At 34.2% G+C, this 27,170-nt stretch overlaps 1 protein-coding gene across 2 annotated transcripts in view; it reads left to right on the top strand.

Annotated features, from left to right (window-relative positions):
* Positions 1–27,170, top strand: part of PPP4R3A (protein phosphatase 4 regulatory subunit 3A) — a 36,139-nt gene that overhangs the window by 979 nt on the left and 7,990 nt on the right. The window contains exons 2-10 of one of the 2 annotated variants that reach the window (XM_077123353.1): positions 10,546–10,601; positions 13,205–13,303; positions 17,070–17,687; positions 20,609–20,686; positions 20,768–20,884; positions 21,344–21,460; positions 23,360–23,491; positions 23,600–23,702; positions 25,606–25,764. In XM_077123353.1, the coding sequence (XP_076979468.1) occupies positions 10,546–10,601; positions 13,205–13,303; positions 17,070–17,687; positions 20,609–20,686; positions 20,768–20,884; positions 21,344–21,460; positions 23,360–23,491; positions 23,600–23,702; positions 25,606–25,764 (1,479 nt within the window). Of the gene's footprint in view, positions 1–10,545; positions 10,602–13,204; positions 13,304–17,069; positions 17,688–20,608; positions 20,687–20,767; positions 20,885–21,343; positions 21,500–23,359; positions 23,492–23,599; positions 23,703–25,605; positions 25,765–27,170 lie in introns of both variants that reach the window. The other variant, XM_077123352.1, reaches the window with a different exon arrangement.

The following is a 27,170-nucleotide window of genomic DNA, read 5'->3' as shown; positions in this document are numbered from 1 at the left end:
AGTGAAGCTCCCCTCGCGACGGAACCCTCTCCGCCCTCACGGCTCTGGACCACCTCCCTTGTCCCCTGGGGACAGTGACCCTCTTCCAACGAGAACGGAGGAGTTGGCTGGGGCTGGGGGCGGCAGCCGGCTCGTGGCAGGGTGGCCCACAGGTAGCTGGTGGAGAGCGCTCGAAGTATTTTCTTTCTCCGAGTGCCTGGTTGACCCAAGCTCGTTGGCGCTGTGCCGTCTTGGAGTGTGGAAAGGTCGGGGACCTGGGGATCAGGAGCCCGAAGTATGTTCTTCTGTGCGTGTAGAGTGACCTTGAGAAGGGACTAATTAACCCACTCTTCTATCTTAATCCACCCATTTGTAAAGCAGGCATAAAACTTTTTTTTTTTTTTTTTTTTGGAGCTAAGAAAGTTAGCTTTTTTATTCTTGAAAGAACATTTTTATATCGTTCCTTCACTCTTTTTTGAACAGTATCTCTGCCACATCTATGATTCTGTTGCAGGTTGGCAACACTGGTTCATGACCTGGCAACTCTGTACTCGGCTTCTTTGCGTGAGAAGATAGTAAATGTTCATAATTTGGCTCAGTTAACAGGTGGGGAGAAGTTGGCAGATAACTTTTAAAACGTTTCACATCTGCCCTTGTATCTGTGCTTCACGTATTTTAAAACAGCCTCAAAGTTCAAAGACCAAGTTGAAAGTAACAAGTTGCATTTTGAAAGACCTATTCCTTTTAGGGACTGCCTTCCCTCAGTGTCATACTGTGAATTTCACTAAATTAAAGAAATTGTTCATATCAGATAAAACTATTTTCCAGTTGTTTTCTTTCATCTGTCTTATTAAATTGCATCCTACAACTTTACAGTACCTAGTTTTATTATTGCTTATTACCTAGCTTTATTATTGCTTATTAATGTAATCGTTCTGTGTCTGAACTATTACAAACTCATTTCAAGCAATCTTCTTCAATTGGATTCCCTACCCAGAACTTCAGTTTCATAAAAACAAACTCACCCATCAGTGATTGGAGATTCTAGGGACGTTTAATTGAAAAATGGTAATTTGAAGTATATTATCCATAAGCTATCATTGTAAGACTACCTAAAAATTCACTTAAAACTGGAGAAAAATTATTTCCTTTTGGAGGCATTTTTTTAAGTTTTGAGAACATTAGGTATATTTCTCCAAAATTTATTTATTTGCCTTTTGAAATACAAGATTGTCAAATAATAGTGCTGCAACTTCAGATGTTTGGAAACTTCTTATATAGTGAATTGGAAAGTGTAGACTTTACTTTTAGATACAATTAGTTTTTTAGATGAAAGCATTTGGATCTTTGAAATTTAAAAATAATTCATAAAAATTTCACATCGTGTATTTAATTTGATTCATTATACAAAGCCCTTTGCTTAAAGTATTTTTAAGTATTTAGGCTTAATATACCATCATGGGGAGTCATAGTCTTCTAACATGGTAATTTAGGAATCGCTTATTTTCTCTTTTTGATTTTTACCACTTTGGAAATATCCTCTCTTTGCCCTTAAGCTTTGGTTGAATGGTTAAAACAAAATGGTTTTAATTTTGTCTAACAGGTAAGTAAAGACAGCTGCATAAAATTACTTATTATCAGTGATTAGTTGTTAAATATAGGTTGTAAGGAAAACTAAATCCCAACAAGGGACAGAAAATTCCAACATACTTCTGAAGTATTATTGTAATTAAAGTTTGATGAGTAACATTTTTCTAACAGGAAATCTCTAAAAATGAATAATAATAGTCAAAATTTATTGAGTGCCTACTATGTGCCAGTCTCTTTAAGCAGTTTACTTGCATTGACTTACATAATTCTCACAACAGTCTACTGAAGGAGGTACGGATATTAACCGTATTTTATAGATGGGGAAACTGAGGCTCAGAAAAGCCAAATAAGTTGCTTAAGATCATGCAGCTAGGTTAAGAGGCAGAGCTGGTGTTCAAAATCCTGCCAGTCTGGGTTTGATTGAGACATGTAGCCTGTGGCTTGAAATAGGTATTAATCAATTATTATTTAATTATTATTAACTGCTAACAGTGAGTAGACAAATGTCTACTGACATTTGCTGCTTTACACTTAGACTTGGGTAATTTCGAATAAAATGAAAACAATTTGTGGCCTAAAGATATTTAAAAGTGTAGATCGGGGGTGCAAGGGTAGTTCAGTTGTGGAATTCTTGCCTGCCATGCAGGAGACCCAGGTTTGCTTCCCAGCCTATGGGCTCCCCCACCCCTCCCCACCCCCAAAAATTCAACACATGGTGCTGCAATAACGGGATAGTCACATGGGAAAAAGATTGAAATGTGACCCCCACCATACAGCATACAAAAGAACGTGTAGATTATCTCCAAACCGTACTGAAAGTTCTGTATTGACTGCTGTTTGGGCCATTCATTATTTGTGTGCTTTCTTCATTTTCCATTAAAGGATAATTGAGGTTTTCTTTTCATTGTTATGAACAAAATGGAAAGTTTCTGATTTTCTGTAAAATGAGTCATTTACTTATTAGAAACTTAAAATTATTGAGCTTTTCCATACTTAGGCTGGACCTGGTCATTGTATGTGTTTGTTTTTTTCCCAAAGCTACTTGGATTGAATGAGTAAAATGATAATTTACCCATAACTTTTTTATGAGATTCCTTGGATTTTCAGACTGTTTCTTTAAAACAATATAAATATTTGGTTCTTAACACTTCTGAAAATATTTTGTAGTCTATAAAAATAAATTAATTTTGTTTTTTCTGTGTGTTATGTTTATTATGTGTTAATTTTCCACTTTAGTAATAGGCTGCTATTTTTCAGTTCCATTAATTTTGTGAGAAACTGCCCTGTGCTAGCTAGGGTGACAGGGCCTTTTGCATCCCTGTTAAATAGGTGTTGGTATGACTTTTTTGTAGATCCTCTCACGTGGAGAAATGTCACCCAAAGGCATTCATCTTTTAACTGGTAGGTTTGGGATTCAAATTCAGGTCTTATTTATCTGTCCCAGAATACCATCTCTATACACAGTGCTTAGTAATCACAAATTGTTTGGGAATAAAAAAATGTTTACAATTTCAACACAAGTATAGAAAGGTGTGTGGTTTTAATTTTTCTCATCATTTGGGTCTAAGTTTGAGGTAGGAGAGTGTAATAGTACTGTCTCAACTGCAGGCTCAGTTCTTGTTGGAGGTATGCATACACTTAAGTAATAAGGAGGGCAATTTCTGAATGGAAGTACTTGTCATTTCCATGTTGCAAGGCAGATAGCCATGGGTAAATTTGCCTTTCCCCTCAGATGCTGAGTGGCTGGGTGAATCTGCATCCCACCTTGAAGGAGATGGGTGTCCCACCAAGCTATGGAACCCATTTCCTGATTGCATCCTAATTCAGTAGATTCCTCCTGGCAAAATAACCTTGTGCCTACAATGTTACATCTTTCAATAAAGATTATTTATTTAGTATTGTTTTTCCTTCTTTCTGTTTATGTCTCACCTACTTGTTGGCTTGCTGACTTCTCACTTCATGTTTAAATCATTCTACTTTGTTACTCCATCATGGTTTTTACCACCTCCACCCACTAGATTCATAATTACTAAAGAGAAGTAAATAAACAGATTTCTCTACACTCTCAAAGATATCTTTGGAAATAAAATCATATCCATGCTCATTATTCTGTATTACTTGCCAAACATCAAGAATAATGTCCATATGTTTGCTTTTAACTTTAAATTTTATAGTCTTTTTTTATTGTTATTGAGATGTCTTCATATACCATATATGAAATCTTTTTACATTTCAAAATATTTTATCTATTATCTGACTTACCTGTTTAAGAGTTTCAAGAACTCTTGGAGCATGGAAAAAATTAGAAATGAGGAAATACTTTGTTCAGTGTAGCATTGCTAACTAATGGTAAAACTGGAATCTTGTATTTCAACCTCTTGATAGAATTCTACCTTGGTTGTAGATGGGTCTGCCTCTACACCTACTACAATTAGAAAAGGAGGTCAGGACACTTAACCCACCTCCCCCACCCCCACTGTGGTTGGAGGAATGAATAGATAGTATCAGCATTTTTTTCTCTGCTATTCTTATGAATCAGTAATTGCTATAGAATATTGCATACAGTAAGCATTCCAGTTTTATATTTAGCTACCAAGAAGAGCTCAGTGTCAGAACTGAGGGGAAGTTTTCACTTTGAAAAGTTTGAGGGACATGAGCTACATAGGTTATGGCTGATGGAGCTTAACTATATTGGAACCCTTAATATAATGTTTTCAATTTTTTCCCTGAGCGTTCTTTTCAGTTTTTAAATGCCATTGTGTAAATTGTTGGGGGGGAGGTGGGCATGGTTCAGGAAAGAGGGGGACAGAACACAGACCTACCATAGTTTTAAAGCTTACACTAGTTTTTAACTCTCATGAGTCTTTGGACTTCCAGTAAATCATTCTTTTTTTTTTTTTTTTAAGTAGTAAAGTTTATTAAAAAGAAAAGTTTATCAAAAAGAGTACAGGTTAGAGTACAGATTAGAGATGTGCCCAAAGGAGGGCCACGCCCAGCAAGTCATTCTTGGTGGTGCTTTCTTCCATCTAATAGCATTTACCTAAATCCTTGTCCTTGGCTTTGAACATTGATAAAGACAACATACCTAAGAAGTTTGAAGAGCTTTATCAGGGTTGCAGGGATGAGCTATTCATTCTGAAGTCTGCCAGTATTTATCCAAATTAGAACCAAGGCCAAGACCTAGGCTTCTTAACCCTAAACCAATTACATTCATATTACCTAAATCTGGTTTTTGGTTGGTGGTTGGTTGATTTTGAAGATAGAATCATAAAAGTTGTTTATAATGCCTTATTTAGCCAATGAAAGGAAATCTAAATGGGTGGATATTCCAGATGACTAAAGCTGTTATCTTTTGTATCAGAAGTTTTAAAATGTTGGTAATTTTCATGGAATACTTCCTAAAAGTTATATACTAAAATGCTTTCCTAAACAGTATACTTATTCTGTGTTGGTTAACCTTTTGCTTGTAATGTGTTTCTGGATCATCAATACTAATTTTTCTATTGTACACTACATATGCCTATCACATGATAATATGATCATAAATGTTTGAATGCCATTTATGTACTAGATATTGGGCTAAGCACTGTAATAGAAATTTTCAGTTGATGCTCACGGTAGTCCATCAGTATGTGACTGCAATTGTCTTGGTGATGTTGTGAGCAGAGTTTCTGCTCCTATTTTATTGTTCCCTCATTTCCTGAGTGTAAGCACTTCCATTTTAACAGTATATTTTGAACATCTGTTTGTGTCAGAATGCACAGATCTACCAAATTTTAAAGTAGGTTGGTATTTGGGCAGGCCACAGTGGCTCAACAAGCAAAGTTCTTGCCTGCCATGCCAGGCACCTGGGTTCAGTTCCTGGTGCCTGCCCATGCAAAAAAAAAAAAAAAAAAAAGCGTGGTATTTGACTATATTTATTTAGTTAACAGTGCCCCATTAGTGACATAAAATAGCATTTCTGAAACTTTTTTGTTCAGGATATTTGTATACTCTTAAAGTTGAGGACCCCAAAAAACTTTATTTGTATGTGCGTTGTGTATTTACTGATATTTACCATATTAGAAATTAAAACTAAGACAAATTTTTTAACTCAAAGGCAATAATGTTTTCTTATAAAAATAGTTTTGGTCTTCCAGATTCTAGACTACATGAAAACCACTTGCATAGAGAATTTTTTTTTTTTTGCATAGGCAGGCACCAAGAATCGAACCCAGGTCTCTGGCATGACAGACGAGAAGTCTCCCTGCTGAGCCACGGTGGCCCGCCCTATTTTTAGTTTTTTTATTTTTGCCATTACAAACACTAATGAACATCTTTATTCATATACTCTGATGCTGTGTGAAGGTGTAGGGTAATTTCATAGAAAAGAAATAGGAAAGAGTATGTGTTAAAAAGCTTGATAGATAAAGGTAAATGACTTTCCTTAAAGATTGTGCTCATTTTCAGTCTCAGTAGTAGTAAATGAGAATTAAGATTCCCTTTTTTCGCATTCAAGAAACATGATAGTAATTGTTTTTTCATTCTTTGAGGAAATACGTGTACAAGTATGGCTTTCCAGACTTGGAATCGACTTTGTGATTAACATTTACTGTGAGAAGTACTGTTTAGTTCACCTTTGCCTCTGCATGGTTGAGTTTTCTGATTATCTCAATGATAAATTCCAGAATGATAAATTTAATTACATATATTGATGAATTCTCCTTAGCTTGATCACCCTCTGTATTTCTTTGCGTCTCCATATTTCTCTCGCAGTCTTTCAGGTTGTAAGTACAAAAGGCCTTTGTCAAGTCTTAATATTTGAGGTTTTCTATGTAGGGTTATTTTCTCTGGTCTTTGTGACTGTCTTTCTCAGATAAGTGGAGCGGGTAGGAGGAATAGAGGATTGATAGTGAATTTCTCTTGAGGGATAAGGGCATCTTATTGGGGCGATTAAGTATGTTTCTCAAGTGAGGTGAGGAAGAGCTTTTATGTGTGCTTAGTTATTTAAGTTATATTAGACTTATCCTTTATCAGAAGCTTATGTTGACTGTAATGAGAAACTTCTTTACCTTTTCCTTAAGGTTGCTTAGGGTCTCCTCCTACTCATCAGCTTCCTCATTTCTGCACTGTTGTCTTGGCTGCCATGATAAGTGCCTCACCTTAAGTTGGACTTTACATCTCCATTCATATCCACATATTTACTGGGGTAAAATTACTTTGCCAGTACTGTAGTTACAGTGACTGGCCCAAATAAACTTTTGGGAAGAAAGAAGGACATTAATACATGTTAACACTCAGCTGGTCTTTTTCCTTTGATTGGAGAAGTATTAATAACTTGGGCCAATAAAAACTAATAGATTGGGGGGGTGTAAAAAGGGAACTAGGAGTAAAAGTAGAAATGTGTCCTTTAATATCATCTTATTTAGACCCCAGACCTAAAGACTAAGTTAGTTTTCCATGCCCCAGCCTTCACAGCCTAGTACTCTCTCTTAAGGATCTTGGTATTTAGGGAAAAGAACTAGAATTCCTGAAGTGGTGTCTCAAACCAAAGTTATTGAATGTGGCTGAAATTGATTTCAAGAGAGATGCATCCCCCAAACAGTACATCATATAAAATGACCCAGAAAAAAGAAACTTGTCAACACCAGAAGCTTTTAGTGTAACTAGGTGTGTTTATTCTTGTTTTTAGCCAGGGCATTGAGCAGAAACACAGACATACCCAGCCAAATCTGTGACCACTTCAATCTTTCAGCTTTCCTTTCTAATTAACCTTACCCTGTAAACACTTTTATGAAGAGTTCTGAAGCCAGTGCAGTAGCAACTGATAATTGAAAACTAATTGCTAAGTGATATTAGGTAGCTGAAAATGGCATGCCACTGCTAGGTTTTTGTTTCACTTAGCAGCTGCTAAGTCTGATGGGTCTGTTGTCTTTCTTTCTTTTCTTTTTTAAACAATCAGGCTTGCGGAATCGAACCCAGGTCTCCAGCATGGCAGGTGAGAATTCTGCCATTGAGCCGCCATTGCACTGCCTGGTTCATCCTTCTTAGAAACAACTTGAAGTGATACACAGCTACACCATCCTGTTCCAGCTGCTATTGATCCTTTCCCTTTAACATTGTATTTAGACTTCCGTTTTGAAGTATAACACATCAAAAAGTACACAAGTCATAAGTACTCAACTTGATGAATTTTCCCAAAATAGCCAGCACACAAATAAAGAAATAGAAAGTAATTAGCACTCTAGAATCCTACCCCTTACCAAGAATAACTGCTGACTTTACTTACTGAAGTATAGGTTAATTTTGGCACAAATGGAATTATAGTATATGTACTTTTGTATTAGGCTTCTTTCACTCTATGTTTGTAAGATTCATATATGCTGTTGCATTCATATATATGTGGTTCATTCATTAACATTACTATATGGTATTCCATTGTATAGATTTTTGTACTTTGACTTATTTTAATAGCTTTCTTGATAATAATTCACCCATTTAAAATGTACAGTTAAATTTTTTTTAGTATATTCATAGGTTCACCCACCACCCCAGTTTCATTGTAGATATTTCATACTGTCTGAAAAAAAAATATGCAGCCATTACTGTTCTCCTCTCTCCCACTAAAGTCCTAAGCATCTGCTAATCCACTTTCTGTCTCTAAATTTGCATACACTGGACATATCATACAAGTGCAGTCATATATGCTATCTTTTGTGACTGGTTTCTTCTACATAGCATATTATTTTCAAGTTTCATCCATTTTGTACCATATGACAGTATTTCATTTCTCTTTTTTATTACCGAATAGTATTTTCTTTTATGGACAACCACGTTTTATTTATCCATTCCATCACTTGATGGACATTTGGGCTATTGGCTATAATGAATAGTGCTGCTACAAACATTTGTATCCAGGTTTTTGTACCAGTGTATATTTTCATTTCTCTTAGGTATATATCTAGGAGCAGAATTGCTGAGTAACTTTATATTTAACATTTTGAGGAAGTACCAAACTCTTTTTCAAAGTGGATGCCTTATTTTATATTCCTGTCAGTATTATATGAAATTAGAAGTATTACACATTTGGCCAACACTTACTGTTTTCCATTTTTATGATAATAACAGGTGTGAAGTAGTGTCTTACTACTTTTGATTTGCATTTCCCCATTGACTAATGATACTGACCATTTTTTCATGTTGTTACGTGCCATTTGTGTGTCTTCCTTGGAGAAATGTATATTCAGGTCCTTGCCCATTTTTTAATTGTGTTGTCTTTTTATTAGTGAGTTATAAGAGTTCTTTATACATTCTGGGTACAGTCCCTTATCATTGGAAATATGCAGATATTTCCTCCCATTCTGTGTGTTGGCTTTTCATGTGGTTAAAAGATAGTATCATTGTCATTTGTGTGTTTTATGCATTGAAATTTTAGAGATGCATTATTTTGGTGTGATTCTATGCCTTTAGACCTTATGTGTCTTCTGAAATATGATATTATAAAGTAACCCAAATCTTGTATTCGCTGTATTATTTATGTAGTTTTCTAATGGTGGATTATTTTTGAGGACATGAATTGCATTTCAAGTAGGTTTTTTGGAATGTATTTTCTCACAGAGAACATGTTTTAAGTATAAATACATACCCTGATTTACTTTTTTAAAGTATGATCCATAATGTACCTGACATACTTTGTGATTTCAATGGAAAATAATAGAAATCAATTTTTGTTCTAGTAGTTAAAATAAGTGAAAGAAAATATTTACTAATATAGAGGAAAACATACTTTTAAGGGACTCTGGTCATTGAGTCCATTCTTATAATGCGCTTGCCACTTTTCCTTGTTAAGAATTATTTATTAGCAGAATTCTTAATCACCAAAATAAAGATCCCTTTGATTGTGCATATAGTGAATTGGAGGAGCACAGATGTTGAGGATGTTCAGTTTGGGTTAAGCAGTTCACTTGTGTTAGACCCTGCAAAGATTGGTGTGAAGTGGGAACATTGTGTACACAGGGCTTTAACAAATTAAATGATCCCAACATTTTACCATATTTAGTATCACTACCATTCCAAGCATTTAATGAATAATCAATAAATCACTATTATGGGACAACATCAGTCAGTTAAACTAATTTTAACTTAAAAACAAATTAATTAAATTTAGAAATGTTAAGAGCTCACCTTTTCTCAACTGTTTTGTCTCTCTTTTGAATGGGTAAAGCAGCTTTTAGGCTTAATATAAGAAGGAATGAAAGCCATGGATGAGAGACGGCTGCAGAGAAAACCCACTTCTTTCTAAGCATTTTTTTGGTCCGGGTAAGGGACCAGGAAGGTAAAACAGAACTGGTTTTTGAGGGGAGAGAAGGGTAATTTAGAATTTGTTCTTTCACATAGCAGTAGTTACTTCATAACTATTATGAGTCTTTTACCGTACTGCCTGGGAATAAGCAGAAATGTGTAGATCTTACTGTGAGAACTAGAGTATTTGAAGATGGAGAAGTGTGCTGCTTTAAATTAGGAAACAGAAATACAATACTTTGTGAAGGTTAAGCATAATTTGGGAATGTACTTTGGCAGTGTGGATCGTATGCTTGATGTTTTCAAATTTTTGCAAATGAATTCACATTTTAGTCTCAGTCTTGAGGGATGAATCAGATCCTATTATCATCCTTATTTTGCATATTAAATTATTTTCCTAATTCACATAGCATATTAAAGATTTAAAACCAGATCATCTGTCTTCACACTATGCTGTGTCACTACCTTGTGCTGTCAGTAAATTGTTAGGATTCTATTACCATCTAGTTAGTAGTTGCTCCTATCTTCAGATTATTGTGTCCTTCCTGTTAAGGATGTATATTATATATAAACCTGTATTATTTTTTAAATGACTAGTTCTCGTTAATGAAGTTGTATGTGCAGCAAATGTACAATAAAGGAAATATGTATGTATATGAGAGTATAATATAATGCAATATCTTTTTTATCTTCTAGGTTCTCTGCTTTTAGAATCAAAAATCAATCCTAACACTGCATACCAGAAACAACAGGTAAAATTTTGAAGACATTATTTTATCTTGCAGTTTACCTCTTAATTTAGTGACTAAATAAAAGTGATATACCATTTGATTCTTTATAATGAAAAATTCATCACAGAATTATAAATTATAAAGTAGAATTCTTCCCAATATCTGTAGTGTATAAATCAATCATTTTAATTTGAGAAATTTTATCATAAACTGAGTTTTTGTTCCAGGTATTTTAGCAACTGAGCATTATCAAAAGTTAAAACTTAAATAGCACCGTTTCCTTGTTCTTACCTTTAAAAAGATATGTGACCGTTGATGTGCTATCAGCTGCTAACAGAACTAAATGTCCTCCTTTGGTTTTGAAGATGCTAGTGCAGAAGGAATATTAGTATCTCCCTAAACAGCAACTAAGTATTGATAGAAATCTGAATTCTTGCATACCTGAATAGGGCTTTATAATGATGTTACAGTTTTTTGAAGATAATTTTCGATTTGAGGACACACTCTTTCTTGTACCATTTCGATGAGCAAAAAATATCTGAAATTAAATATTTTTCTGAGTACCCATTAGTAGTATCGTCAAGTTGTAATTATTCAGTACTCATACATGGATATACTGAGTTTGAATAGCTACCCAGTCACTTTAGAACTGATTGCATCCTTGAGATCAAGAAACTATAGAGGCCATTGAAGATAGTAAAAAGGGTCTTTGAGCTATTTTTAACAGCTCTGAGTAAAAATTGTGAACTTGTCTTACTAGTAATGCTGCACAACCTAATCAAATTGTCATTTACTTTTGCTTCGTATCACATTAATTCAGTGAGAGATTACCGGTCTCATGATTAACATTTATATAAATGACAGAACATTAATATATGGTTTAGGAGACAGTTTTAAACATGGGATCCATTTGTGTATAATAAGAGATGTCCTTGGCAGTGAAAAGGGCCAATAGGATTAAAGATCCTTTAAGGTGCCTTAAACATAATCTAAGTTATGTTTCCTCCTCAGTAGCAGGAATCTGTATCATCCTGATGGATGCTTAGGCAGCTTTTGCATGGCTACTTTTGGTTGCTTATTAGTCAGATTGAATTATTTTTTCATTATATTGTGCTCAGATTTATCTAGCTCTTAACTTCTATTCACTTCTAATTCTCTTTGGACTAGCTTGAGAAAAAAGATATCCATTATATTTTTAAACGTAATTCTCCCTAGTACTATTTAACATTTCTTACATAAAATGGTTTATAAACCCCTCTCCAAGAGAGGGCCCTTTTCTTAGAATGGTTGTTTACCTTGAAACTATAAATATTTATCATTCAATAAGTTTGAAAGGATTTCATAGAACCTAAAAGTATTTTTATTGAAGTTTATCTGAATGAGACTGAATAGGTGATAGATGCTAGGAGCTTATAGCTTCTTGAACCACAGCACTTTGATAAAAATTCATTTAAAAATCTATCCAGGCCTTTCCAGAAACCTACAACCTCCAGATGGGTCCCTGCTTCAGATAAGTCTGAAACCTAGCCCAGCCTCTCCAGAACATCAGATAGTTCCATCTCCCTACCCCATATTAATGACAGACCCTTCCAATATCAAAAGTTCAGAATTGCCATAGCCCAAACAACCCCAAAGAGAGGTATGGAAAGATCAAAGGTGATAGTGAAATTATACATTGAAGATAGGATTTAACAAATGAATATGAATGCTGAATCATTAAATTGGTAACTCTTTTAATCTTCAGTATTTTAGAGCAGCTAGTGGTAAAAATCTAAAATTGTGAAATTGTAACCCATGTCAAAGTCTGAAATATGTTCTACAACTAATTGTGGTGCTGTGCTTGGAAATTTATAGCTTTTTGTATATATGTTGTTCACAAAAAAAAGAAGGGAAAAAAGGTCGATTGTAATGAAAAAAGGTCAATTGTAATGATAAGCCCTCTAGCCTTCTATTTCTGGAGCAGCTAGAAGGAAAAATATGAGAGGATCGTATGGTAGCCCATGACAAACTCTGGGATCTGTCCTCTAACTGCTTTTTAAAGAGTGCTTTGAAAACTACTTTTTTTGTTGTTTCTTTGCTTTGTATATATGTTATACTATAAAATAAAAAAGGTTTAAAAAATATCTGTCCAGGTAAACGTTCGTTTATTACAAATTTAGCCAATAAAGGACTTCAGCAGCTCAGGTTAACAATACGTGATGCTGACAATGGAGCACAGAGAAAAGAAGAAGCTTTGTTTAATTACACCCTCCTAACATGCCTTAGTTAACTGTGTGCTCAGACTCCCTCTTCCGCTATTTTGACTAGGGCATAACGTGTAGCTTAATGTGTAAGGATAAGATTGATATAATGTTTACTTTATATTTTTTTAGTACATTATGTGTTTATTTGTAGTGCTCGCTATATATTGGTTTAGTAAATCTTCTCCTTAAGCAAAACATTATTTTCATCTTAGAGACAGAACATAATAAAGTGTAAAAACACATTAGTAATAACCACTATCAATGTTAAAAAAATGTAAAAATGAGTACTAGTCTCGATTCCTTGTTCCTTTGTTTGCCTTTTACTCGATGTAGTTTGTAATAATGTATCTTAATTATTCAGACTCCTTTTTTTCTCCCAAGGACACTTTGATTGTGTGGTCTGAAGCAGAAAATTATGACTTGGCCCTTAGCTTTCAAGAAAAAGCTGGATGTGATGAAATTTGGGAAAAAATATGTCAGGTAATTTTTTTAAATAGAAAACCAACCTGATCTCTTAAGTATTTTGTGGGGTTTTTTTTGCCGTGCTAATGACTACAGCTTTAAATAAGTAGAACATGCATTTCATATAGTTGACTTTTACGTTCACTGCTGTTTTGAAAAGCTTGATCATAGGAAAGAATACTATAATCTGTTCAGCCCAGACCTTTGCTGAACTCCAGTTTTTCAATTGAGCTGCCTTCTTGAGAGCTCCCCTTGGATGAGTTCACTAGCATCTCTCAAGCTTAATAGTCCAAAATCAAACAATATTCTCACCTAGATCTATTAATTCTCCACTCTCCCCAATCTCAGTAAATGTCACTCATTTGCTGAAGCCAAAAACTTGGGGGTTCATGTTTATCTTTCCCTCATCCCTCAAATCCATTCAGTCTGTCAGTAATCAAGTTTTAGTTCCATTCACTTACTGTCATTTTCACTGCTGTCAGTTTTCTAAGCCACCATCATTTCTGGCTGATTTTTTGTTTTCATCTTGAATGGTTGATCTTTCCAAATCCACATAGAAACTAGGGCCTTTTTAAAAATGCAAGTCTGCTGACATCACGCCCGTTTAGTAACTTCTCATAGCTCTTGAAATAAACCCAAACCTCACACAGGCCTTGAGCAATAACGTCACTGGATATCTCTTCAACTACATTTTGTCTTTCAGGTTGAATTTTTCTAGTGACTGTTACCTGTTTAGTGACATAATCTCCACATTCTTTTGTCAGTGTTTATTTTTTTATGTGGTGTAATAGCTAAAGCCATTGCCTTTTATTATGAACTCATTTATGCCTGGTTGCCTAGGGAAGGGTTCTCCATCTCCACATTTAACTGGAGAGTAATTGTCAGCAATTCCTTAGTTCGGTGAGTCTCAAAGTGTGATCCTCAGACTACGTGTGCACAACCTGAAAACTTGATAGGAATGTAAAGTCTGAAACCTCCACCTATTTAATTGAATCAGAATTTTTGGGTAGAGCCCAGTAGTTATGTTTAAGCAAGCCCCTCTACATCGTACTTTTTCCATAAAAGGCAAGGTTTGTAAATATTTTTGGCTTTGCAGGCCATACAATCTTGTAGTTACTGAACTCTGCTGTTGTTGCATGAAAGTAGTTAGAGACAGCATACAAATAAGTGAGTGTGGCTGTGTTCCAGTAAGACTTAATTTACAAAAACAGGTGGTGGACTGGATTTGGCCGCAGTTTGTCAACCTTATTTGAGGTGGTTCTGATGCAGCCTGAAGTTTGAGGGCCACCTTCATAAATAGAAGCTATAGAGTCCTTGAGACACAGTTTTTTGTTAACTTGTAACTTTTATTTCTGCTATATCTTTTGCTCACCTGTATTTCTAATAAATTAAACTGCCTGTCAGTTATCCCTTTCCTTCTCTACCACATGAAGGGCTAACATTACATCTGAATGTCTTCTTTGTGCGATTTCTGACCCGTACAATTTTTTTTATAGCTATTCCTCTATATTTTCACCCGTAGACTGCTCCCATAGAGAAATGATCAGTGGGTATGCTAAAAGCATCAGTTATTCATGCAAATCCGGTACTCCTTCATCTTTCTGTCTTGGACAGTCCCGCACTGAACACAATCTTTTATCAGGCCATTAACTAAGATAGTGAACTATCTAAGATAGCCCAACCCTGGAATTGATCTGTTTTTAAAGGATTCCCCTTTAATATTGTTCGATCTTTATGGTACCTTCTTTGGTCTTTAAGGCCATAAATTTTTCACTTATCTTCATTTGCGGGAACAGGTAGTAATACTTGCATGTTCTCTGTAATGACTCCTCTGGGAATCACTGACTAGTTTGTTTTCTGTTCTTCCCCTCCGAGTTTTATAAAGTTTATGTTTAAGGTGGTATTTCTTGCTCTTTTATGGATTCTCTCTGTACTTCTCAGTCATTTTTTTAACCATTCTAGGAAGGTCATTCCATTTTGCACTCTGTGATCTTATATGTTTCTGTATTTCTTGAATCCTACCTAGTCACCATTTTTTTTTTATCAAGAAACAATAGAAAATCTTCCCCACTTTGCAGTACCATCTTTGATAGCAGAGAATATTTCTAGGTGGGTCTCTTTTTCCTTTTTTCTTTTCTTTTCTTTTTTTTTGACATGGGAAGACTCTGAGAATCGAATCCAGGTCTCCAGCATGGCAAGCGAGAACTCTGCCATGGAGCCACCGTTGCCTGCGCTCTTTTTCCTTTTTATATCTCGTTTGTGGCCTTCACGTTGTAATTTTTTCATGTCACTTCAGCCTGACTTCTAAGTTTGCATTCTTTCTCTTGAAGAAAACTCTCTTCTTGCTTAATTAGTTTGCCTATATTTGGTTTCCATTCTTCGAAGCATTGCTCTTATATTATTATATTCTAGAATTAAGACTCAAAGGATATTTGTGGAATCATTGCAGTTTCACTGTAATTCTCGTTAAGTAGATCACATTCCGAGAATATCCTAAATAAAGGGCTTTTTGATTTATCGTCTTAGCTTTCAGATTTGCAAAGGTGTGATTGCATTGTTTAACTAAAGCCATAGCATGAATCTAAAGCTATGATGAGAACTTAGGTAATTAAAAAATCCAGGTACATACTAGTGAGCATGCCTAGCCTCCTTTTGCTGCTGTTGCCTTTAACTGGGTTAAGGTTGAGATCATAATACCTTGCAGCTAATTTCAAGACAGATAATTCAGGCCCTTTTCCCTTTCTGTATTTGCACATGATGTCTCTTAACCATGCTAAGCAGTTTAAGTTGTTTGTATATTTCATATAAGACCTAATTTTCCCATTCTTTTACCTTTCCACTTAGCCATTTAGGCTGCCTTAATGGTCACTGTCTCAAATTGTAAGGTGAAGATAGCAAAAATTGTTTCATTTCAAATTCTTTCCTTGACCTTTTGTTAGAAATATGCTTTTACCTTCAAATGTATTTAGTTAAAACTTCTAAGTTATCTTTTTATAATTGGAGCTCTTTGACCTAAAGTTTGGGGTTTATCAAAGACTTTAGGGGCTTCTGGGAAGACTGAAGGATCAGACTTGAGCACATAAAATGGAAGAGCTTTTCTGTAGTTTGGTTACTTTTAATATAACTTTCGGCAGATATTATTGGGGTGGCTTTTCTGTATCCAGGTGGTGTTTTATATATGGCTTCATTTTTTAATATTTTGGGGCCACCATCCAGAATTTATAGCAAATTATTGATTCACTTGGTCCAAAGCCAATTTGTACATCCATTTAGCTCTTGGTGCTTATAATCAGCTGACATTAGTTATCTTCCTTGTTGCTTAAATTATACATGCTTTCTTTGATTACAGCATTATGACATTTGATAGTCATTTTAATTTTACTTGAAATGAACCATTAAAGAGCTTGATTGTAATTATCTGGAATACAGTCCTGAGAAAAGTGTGTTTTAGCACCAGGCTTCTACATAGTGGATTTGCAGCAGACTCTTTCATCAGTCACATTTAGTTTAGCCTAACCAAGAATGTGGTTGTCAACAAGCCTTGTTCTTTACAAGGAAACTCATTCCATCTCTGATCGTTGAACTTCTTTTCTGAAATTGAAAGAATATGTTATTTGTATAGATTTAATTTAGAAAAGTAAGCAGTGGTATCATGTTTGAAGAAAGATTCTTAAACTTGACAGTTCTCATCATTTTCTTATCTCTTGTTTTCATCTAAGAGTATTGTTAAGATCTGCTGGTTTATATTATTATTTGTCAGCTACCGTAAATCCTTTTTTAATAGGTTCAAGGAAAGGACCCTTCAGTGGACATTACTCAGGACCTTGTGGATGAATCAGAAGAGGAGCGTTTCGATGATATGTCATCACCAGGTTTAGAATTGCCATCTTGTGAACTAAGTCGCCTGGAAGAAATTGCGGAACTTGTGGCATCATCTTTACCATCCCCCCTTCGTCGTGAAAAACTTGCACTAGCACTGGAAAATGAGGGTTATATTAAAAAGCTCTTAGAGCTTTTTCATGTGTGTGAGGATTTGGAAAATATTGAAGGACTGCACCACTTGTATGAAATTATCAAAGGCATCTTCCTCTTGAATCGAACTGCTCTTTTTGAAGTTATGTTCTCTGAGGAATGTATAATGGACGTCATTGGATGCTTAGAATATGATCCAGCTTTATCACAACCACGAAAACATAGGGAATTTCTAACAAAAACAGCCAAGTTTAAAGAAGTGATTCCCATATCAGATCCGGAGTTGAAACAAAAAATTCATCAGACTTACAGAGTTCAGTATATACAAGATATGGTTTTACCTACCCCTTCAGTCTTTGAAGAAAATATGTTATCAACACTTCACTCCTTCATCTTTTTCAATAAGGTAGAAATTGTTGGTATGTTACAGGTGAGTTAGAATGCATTCCTTTTTTTTATCCTTCTTAAAAAGATACCCTACATTATTGATACCATTTAAATTGCTCATTGCCACCAACAGGAATCATTTTAAATACCTAAATTGAGTTTTAATTTTGTTTTTTTCTCAATGTATATATTCTGGTGGTATTAGAGGGATTATCTATGCATAATGCTATGAGACATGAAATTTGTTGTGTTTGGGGTGGGAAAGGTAAGTATGATTAAGAAGTTCAGCCTATAGAAATTGTAAGGGGGGTGATCTAAATGGAATTACCGAATCCAGAATTTTAGGAATATTACTCTTATCGATATTGAGTAGAATAGATTGGAAGAGTAATGAAAACGAAGAGCCAAGAGACGTGCCATTCAACATAGAATATAAGTGCTATAATATTCACAGAAATCCCAGGTAAAAAGATAATGAAGTCCCAGCTAAATTCGTGTGAATTGATTAATTAAATCAGTCATTTCCTTTCACAGTATGCCAGGCCTCTCAGGTATGGTGTTTTAGACTGCTTGCATCAGGGCCTAGGGAAACCCTGTGATCTGCACAAAGCACTAAATCAAGATCTCTGAGTTGGCTAGTAATTTGCATTTGTTAAATCCCAAATTTAGTGAACTTTCCACTGTATTATCCCATAGTATATAAATTGGCCTATTCTGACTAATATAGATGTTTACATATTACAAAAATTTGTTCCATACCTCCATATTTTTTTGTTGTTTTCTTTAATGCCCATGATGTAAGAATAACATTGTATGATATGACTTGAAAGATAGTACTTTATAAGACTTCACGTCAGGTCTGCAAATGAAATACTTGTTTGAAACCTAGATTTGTTAAATGTAGAAATGAGGCCAGTAAACGTCAGTAAGTACTGCTTCGTAGCATACCTCACAAATAGAGCAGTGTGTTTAATCTTCATGCTCATTCCTTTTTAGAGATTTGCTTTGTTTTCAGTGTCCTTGCCTTTTTAACCTATGAATGCTTTTCTAGAACTTTTAATAGTTCTAGTTCGCGTTGACTAATTTGACGTTTTCCATTCTTTTAAAACAGATGTATAAGCAGATAATATAGGCAATATAGTCTTGTAAGTATGATAGCAATAATATACCCCATGCTATGAGTGATAATGGAGGATGGAATAGGGTTCTGATACAAATTTCCGTTCATTCTTGGATGAGGATCTAATTTTTGCTAACTACCTATTAGAGCCTCTGTTCTCGATCAGTTTTGACCCTTGGTTTCCTTAAATAGTCTTGAGTTCTACTGATTCTTTTCTTTTGCCCCATATAGTTCTAAATCTGTTGTACATTTTCATGTTTTTTAACTTTTGTGTCTGAAATGTCAGTTTTACTCTTTTAGGAATGAATTATTTCATGTTGTTGTGGCTTTCCTTCCCTACAATGCGCTCAGTAAGGTGCACGGTGGTTCAGTGGTAGAATGCTCACCTTTCATACAGGAGAACTGGGTTCGATTCCTGGATGGATAACCCCCCCCCCCCCCCCAAAAAATAAAATCAGTATGCTCTGTAGGATGCTGACTGCCAATGCTCTGTAAAATTTTTTATTTCTCTTGATGTTAGATATTTGTGTCCAGAGTGCCACTGTGAAGTGAAGGAGCATTTTACATACTTCTTTGGCAGGGAGTGATTGTGGTACCATTTAAACCAGGTTCCCTCCTACCTTAGACACATAATCACTGTATCATTTCTTTTCCTTACCATGGGATGCTTCCTATGTAATATCATTAAACATTCTTATTCTACTTCTGTTCCCCCTACTGCAGCAGTTTATATAATCTTCCTTTTTTAAAGCATTTGATTTCTGTTTGATGGAATATATCTGGGATGCTAGAATAACTTATGTGTCAAATAGCCCATGTTTCTTGAGCACCTACAATAGTGAATATGGAATTTATAATCTAGGGGAGATTAAATATATACACACATGTACTCACATACATAAATGTGTGTGTATATATATATAGAGAGAGAGACTTAGATAATGTTTATAGGTCTGAGATAGTATAAAATCTAACTCTGAGAAAGTATGGAATTAAAATATAACAATCTCTAATAATAATGACGGGAAAAACTAAACTGTGTAATTAGCAGGGCTTTCTACCTACTAGCTGTGATTGGGATTTGGGTAAATTTCTTAATCTGTGCCTCAATTATAAAATAAAGTAAGCAGAGATAAGTCGGAGATTTGATCCAAATTCTGTAGTTGTCTGACCTACTCATATTAATATCCTATGAGAATATCCTTTTGATTCCTTTTCAGAATAATTTAGTGTGCATGTGTGCGTCCAAATCTTCAAATAATGTTCAAATTTTGAATTTAGAATTTTGAATAATTGAATCATTTTCTTTGCCTTTAAAATGTGAAGGAAGCTTTATCTCCACTTTCAGTACTCATTTGAAAGCTTGTAAAACCTTAAATTCACGAGTAATGTATTTTATGAAAACCAGAGTTTGGCAAAGTGGGCCTACAACTGGTTTTTGAAATAGTGTTTTGGAACACAGCCGTGATTCTTAATTTACATATTGCCTATGGCTGCATTCGTACTACACTAGCAGAATTGAGTAGCTATGATAGAGGACACATGGCCTCAAAATATTTATTCTCTGGCCCTTTACAGAAAAAGTTCGTCAGCCATTTACATGCCCTTTGGCAAAGAGCTTTGCTTTAATAAAGAATAATCCTGTTATGAATTCCCACAGGATTCCCAGTTTATCCTTTAATAGTTTGGGTTTTCCTTCTCTCTTCTAATAAAGAACAGCATTGCCAATACCATTGTTACTTTCTCCAGCTGGTGTAATTTATATCTTCGGTTATAGCATCCCAGAATTATTTTTAATACACTCTTATCATTAACATAATTAAATTTATCCATTTATTTCACAGGAAGATGAAAAATTTCTGACAGATTTGTTTGCACAACTAACAGATGAAGCAACAGATGAGGAGAAAAGACAGGAATTGGTAAGAAATGAGATACTACATAGGACTTAAAGCTAAAACAACAAACCTTTTATATTTACTTACCGTTTTTCTTAATTTCAGGTTAACTTTTTAAAAGAATTTTGTGCATTTTCCCAAACGTTACAACCTCAAAACAGAGATGCTTTTTTCAAGACATTGTCAAACATGGGCATATTACCAGCTTTAGAAGTCATCCTCGTAAGTTTGTTTCTTTTTAAGTTGCCATTATTTTTTTAACCACAAAAGTAATGTTTTATATAAAATGCAGGTATTTAGTTATAGCCAGTATTTAATATTAATTAGCTGTGCATTACATAAAGTTAAAGGTACAGAATACTGGGTAGATTTGCATGGTATTCTGGAGTTTACATAGTTTTTACATAGTATTGAAAGAATGCTGTCACAGGAATTTTCTATATTTTTTATAATTCTTAACTTTGTAGCCTATTAAAGTGTTAAAGTAGCATAGCAAACAGAAATAGGCGATTTAGAAAGTATAATTTTATCTGTAGAACAGGAGTTTTACATGCAGCAGAATTTCCTTGATTTTTCTTTTATATTGCAATGTTTAAAATTTTTGTTAGATTTTAGATTTACACAGCAAATAAGTTCCATATGTTTATAGTTACTGAAGAAGTAAGTATTTTTTATTTGCAGGGCATGGATGATACACAGGTGCGAAGTGCTGCTACTGATATATTCTCATACTTGGTTGAATATAATCCATCCATGGTACGAGAGTTTGTCATGCAGGAGGCACAACAGAATGATGATGTAAGTAAGAAGTTAACAGAGCAAAAAATAACCAACAAGGTAAATATTATTTGCACTAATAGTAAGTATTTTTACATGGGGAGCTATTACTGTATTTATTATTCATTTTTAAGATTTAAGTACTAGTTGTTTGGAAAAAGTGTTGGCCTAATATTAAATGGTTTATTCTTTCCCTAAATTGGTTCCTTATCTCAGTTTATAAATTTATTTTCTCTTAGAGCAGTTTAATGATTGATTATAATTTCTTTTTAAAAAGTTGAGATCAAGTTTCTTTTTGATTCAGAAGTTAACTTGCTCTGGTGTCTTGTTTAAATTATTTAATCTATCAGTTGTTCTTCTGTATGGGGGATCATGAGTAACTTACCTAGGGAAACGTGTTTCATTCCCCCAAATCATCAAGCATGAAGAAATGACGCACAGTCCCTAGAAAATACTATTGTTAGGTGCTATCTTTAACTTTATACCACCTAACCACAGAAAACAAGGTGTTGTCTTGATTTTCTCCCCAACAGCATCTATGAGAAAAGTAGTAAATTTTTTATTTTAAAGTAACTGAAAGACTATATCATGGTAATGTGTACAGCATGCTCAGAACATATGGTGCACAATATACATCCTAGCACTGAATGTGTGTGCTCTTTGGTTCTTTTTCAGGTGATTAAACCAATTGTTTTGATTTTTCCTCCCTCCCCCATAAAAATCTTGGAAATAATTTTTTACTTTATGACTACAGTATTCTGCCTTCAGCTACTTGGTTTAAGAGAAAAAATAAGTCCCCTTAAGGGAAAAAAATCCATGAAGAATTCCAGCATATGGTGTTTTTATGAAATGAGAAGATAGACTTAATTTTTTTAAAGCTCCTGATTAATGTGTTGTAATGTCAAAATGAAATAGAATGCCTAGTAACTTTTACATTTAAGGGTATTTTTACGAAATCATAGTGCCAGGGAAGGTACAGAAAATTAGCAGTTTGAACCGTTGAACAATATAAAGTTGTACCTTGAGAACCAAAATATCTGTATTATTGAAATTAAGGCTAGGGTATTCCTGTTACTCATTAGTTGAACATACATTGATGTACTTCATAATCCTTCACTCATAATTTCCGATCTTGATAATCGTTTCCATATGTTATCTGTATTTTCCCTGTCTTTTCCTTCCTACCATTGTGTACATAGGCTAGGCAGAGATTTTCTCATTGAGCCCCCTCTCAATTTTTACTTACCCCTTAGGCCAGGAGCACCACTCATAGTATAGCCCCATAAAAACCAGTAGTCAATTTTCTGTAACATTTGGAATCTATGTAATCCATTTGTTCTCTTGAACTCTTCTAAATTGCCAGTCTCATTTTTCCCAAATATTAAGTATTGATATTCAAGTGTTGATATTCAAGAATTCAATATTAAGTATTGAATTCAAGTATTAAGTTTTTTTAAAAAAAAAAAATTTGAAAAGGAAACTCTGTCGCTTATTGCCATAAATGAAAGGAGTCTATAAAAATAAATGTAGTTATCATAGAAGAGTGATAAATTCCAGCAAAATATTCTTACCATTAAGGCTGTGAACCTAAGGCCTGTTAGGTCACATAAGTATTACATTGAGAGAGATGTAAAGATCTAGTAGAACCAAGTTGAAACTTTTTTGCTTTAATCAGGAATTTAAAGATAATACAAAAAGGGACTTTTTTTCTTTTTTATACTATTTAGTATCATTCCCTTGTAGCACATTTTTTGAAACACTACCATAAATCCTTTTAAAGAAGAAAATCTATTTATTTCATTTTGTTTATAATAACAAGACAGCTAGAGCTAGGTATGATGCTGTAGTATATGTCTTAGTATGTGCTTTTTCCATTTTCTACCTTAATAAGTGATCCTTATTATATGTTTTTCTTACCAGGATATTCTGCTTATCAACCTCATTATAGAACATATGATTTGTGATACAGATCCTGAACTTGGAGGAGCAGTCCAACTTATGGGCCTGCTTCGAACTTTAGTTGACCCAGAGAACATGCTAGCCACTGCCAATGTAAGCTTTGGGATTTTTCCTCTTTTTCATGGCTAGTATATTGTTTATTGCTGGTAAACAATAGACCCAGTGCAGTTCAAGTTCATGGAAGTGTTTTTCATTCCTTAGAAAACAGAAAAGACTGAATTTCTGGGTTTCTTCTACAAACATTGTATGCATGTTCTCACAGCTCCGTTATTGGCAAATACAACAGAAGAAAAACCTAGTAAAGGTAAGATAATGCAGTTTGTAGTTTATATTCTGTTTTTAAATTCTGAAACTCAAAAGTTAATCTTGGGTAATAGTCTTTAAAAAGCACAAACTGTTCGGTTACCAAAAGCTCTAATACATTTTCAGAAGAGGTGTTCAAGGTAAAATTTCTTTCTAAAGTGCTATCTATAGATAATCAGAGAGAACAAACATGTAAAAGAAGAAATAAAAGATAATTATTTGTTTCTTTCAGAATTTTAAAACTAGATTTTTTGTTTAACAGTATCTTTATTTGGTCTGCATTTATACAAAATACAGGAAGTAGCATATTTGGGTAAGTTAAGGTATGAAAAAACTCATTTTAAATTATGATTCAGGTGTTTTATAAGAGTCAAACTTTTGCTCATTATTGAGCTATTTTTGTGTTGAGGATTATTTCTGTGTTTGGGTTAATACTGGTTTTGCATTTTATTCTTTAGAGTTTTAGACTTTCTGTATGTGTTTAATGTAAAAGGTAATTTTAGGCTGTTCATTGGAAATTTTTTGTTGAAGCTCTGGGAATAAATGTTATTTCATAAGGTGAATTGTCAGTATAGTACCTTTAATTTCATCTATAGAAAGTGCTAGATTTATTTTTTATAACTCAAGAATAAAGTCTTTGAAACCTGGAATTTTTCCTGTCTTCTTTATTCATAATTACATGAAGCTTGGTTCTTTCCATACCACATTTTCAAATCATCAGACATTTATAGAAAGCCCATTGTGTGAAAAGCACTGTGCTATATTTATTTTTTAGGGGATAAATAGGGGAATTTAAAAAAAAAAGTAAAATATCTTTCAGATTTGCTGCTTGGTGAGGAAGGAAGATAAGCCAAAAATTATAATTCATTGTGGACCCATGATGTGTAGTAAAGGAGGTTTAAAATATATAGGAATCATGGGAGCTGGGAGAGAGTAATTGTACCATGGATGACATGGTCTGGCAGACCTCTGCTATGCTGTGCTTTTTTTTGAGGCATGTGTTAAGATACGGTAGATGAAGTAAAGCACATCTTAGGGATTTGTATCCCAGCTCTGCCTTATTGTTCAGACTTAGGTTTAATTAGTAATGTTTGAAGCTAAAACCTCATAGGATTCTTTTTTTTTTTCTTTACAGTTTTTAAAATAGCATTTATTTTTTTTAAGACCTAAAAGTTAATTGTGTAGTATAGAAAACTGAAGAGCACAAGAAGCGAAGAACACAAAAGTCATCCGGAATCACAAGCAGTTTACGGTTTGACATACCCTGCTAGGTCCTTTATGTGTATGCACACAACTGAGCATTCATTTTTATGTAGTTGAGATCACACAGAAAGTATCATGCTTTTTTCATGAATATTTACCAATTCAAAGTCCCAAAGCCATGAGTACTGTCATAAACAAGAACACATGACACCAACTCAACCAGGAAGAAAAAATATATTCCTTCCTTTCTTGGGAACAAAAATATCATGAAAGACAAAAATGGCAACAGGCCTCTATAGATATTGGCAGTTACAAATACTGCATTTCTTTTAGTGATCAATTTACAATTAGACATAAGTACAAAAAGTATAATGCATCTAAGAATTCGTTGTCAGATCTGTATGAAAACAATAACAAGGTATGTTTCAATTGAGTTATTTAACATTTTCCTACCTCATAGGGTTCGTAAAATACATAAGAATATAAGTAGAGCACAGTTTCTGACACAATGTAGGCATTCAAAAATGTTTTCCTTTTCCCTAAATTTAAGATATGTGAGGTTAGCTTTGTTGTAAAGCTGTGGTAGATTTCAGAAATGTTAACTAGAAAAGACATTTTACTTGATTGTAATTTAGGTTTTTACATTTGAGGAGGGAAAAAAATGTTAGCCATTAAATATAATTGTGCTTTGTTTATTTTAGATGATTTTCAGACGGCCCAGTTATTGGCACTTGTATTGGAATTGTTAACATTTTGTGTGGAACATCATACCTACCACATAAAGAACTACATTATTAATAAGGATATCCTCCGGAGAGTGTTAGTTCTTATGGCCTCAAAGCATGCTTTCTTGGCATTATGTAAGTGTTGTTTCTGGTAGAATTATTGTTTATCTTTATATATTATGATGTTGATATCTTCAGGTCTTACTGCCAGGTAAGAAAAGATACTGATTACAGGTCAGAAGACCTAAATTCTAATACCATCTCTGTTGCTAATTATGTTGTTTTGTCATATTGGGCTGGTGATTTTCCTGACTCTTGTTAATATACAGCAAACAGGTTAGAGTGCATTCATAAAACCATATTAAATTATTAAGTTATTAAAAGAACATCTGTGATCCTTTTATTCCAGTTACTTTAGAGCATCAGCAGCAAACTACAGCTTGTGGCATACTTTTGTATAACCTGCAGGCTGAGCATGATTTTTATGTTTTAAAAAAATAAAAGAATATGTGTGGAGACCATTTGTGGTCCACAAAGCATGAAGTATTTACTGTCTGGCCTTTGGCAGAAGTTTGAGGCACCTTTTTAGAGCAACATATAGTCTTTTAACAGGTGGTTTATTATACAAGTTTTTCATAATTAACTTTCATAGTCATGGTTTTTGAGACCATAGTTTTGTTGGAGTAAACCTGTTTTCCAAATTAGAAATAGGCAAAGCCAGGTTATTGATTAACAGCCAGACTTCTTAAGCTAATGAGTTTTCTTATTACAACCATCATTATTGTGAAGTTGGCCGGCCAAGTTTAGGGGTATCTAGAGGGTGAATAAGAGATATCTGCTGGCAACTACCTTTTGCCTTTTGGTCTTTAAAGGTAAGTTTGGTGTTTCAAGGCATCATAGTCACACACTAATTGGAAACCTGAGCATATGCATCCATTTTTGCTATCCTTTTAATTTTTGATTATTTGGCTTAATTGATTTTTTAAAAATTTTACCTTGTAAAAACAATATTGTTTATAAGGATGTTTCTGATGTTGGTTCATCTTTAAAATATTATTGTAATGTGTTTCCTTCTAAAGTTTTCATTAAACTTTCTATCAGTTTGACAGTTGTCAAGTTTCTTTTTTTTTCCCCAAGTTTCTTGACAGTGTGCATACTGCCGTGTGTACTGAGGAGTCATGTGATCAGAGCATCTCTTCATTTTCTAGCTTTCAGATATTCATTAGTTACTTTCTGCAGGTGGCATTATTTCTATTCTACCTTACTACTGCTTATAGCCATGGCTTTAACAGAGACAAGAGAAGGGCTTTTAAATAGATTCATTTGACCCTGTATACCTGTCACAGAAAAGTGAGAGCTCCAAGGAATAATTTAGAGGGAGATTATAACTCTTTTTATTGTTCTTTCATGTCAACATATAGAGGGTTTTGTTGGAGTGTGGGAAAAGGAGTTTGTGAGCAGATGGGAAAGAATGGAAGGACTGAATAAATGAATAAATTAAGCAAATCAGTTTTAGTCCAACACATTTATTATAACACCTA

This window comes from Tamandua tetradactyla, chromosome 12 (genome assembly GCF_023851605.1).
Source record: "Tamandua tetradactyla isolate mTamTet1 chromosome 12, mTamTet1.pri, whole genome shotgun sequence".
In the NCBI taxonomy this organism is placed as follows: Eukaryota; Metazoa; Chordata; class Mammalia; order Pilosa; family Myrmecophagidae; genus Tamandua; species Tamandua tetradactyla.
Note: the sequence above shows the minus strand (reverse complement) of the source record. Positions and strands in the feature narration are given on the sequence as shown.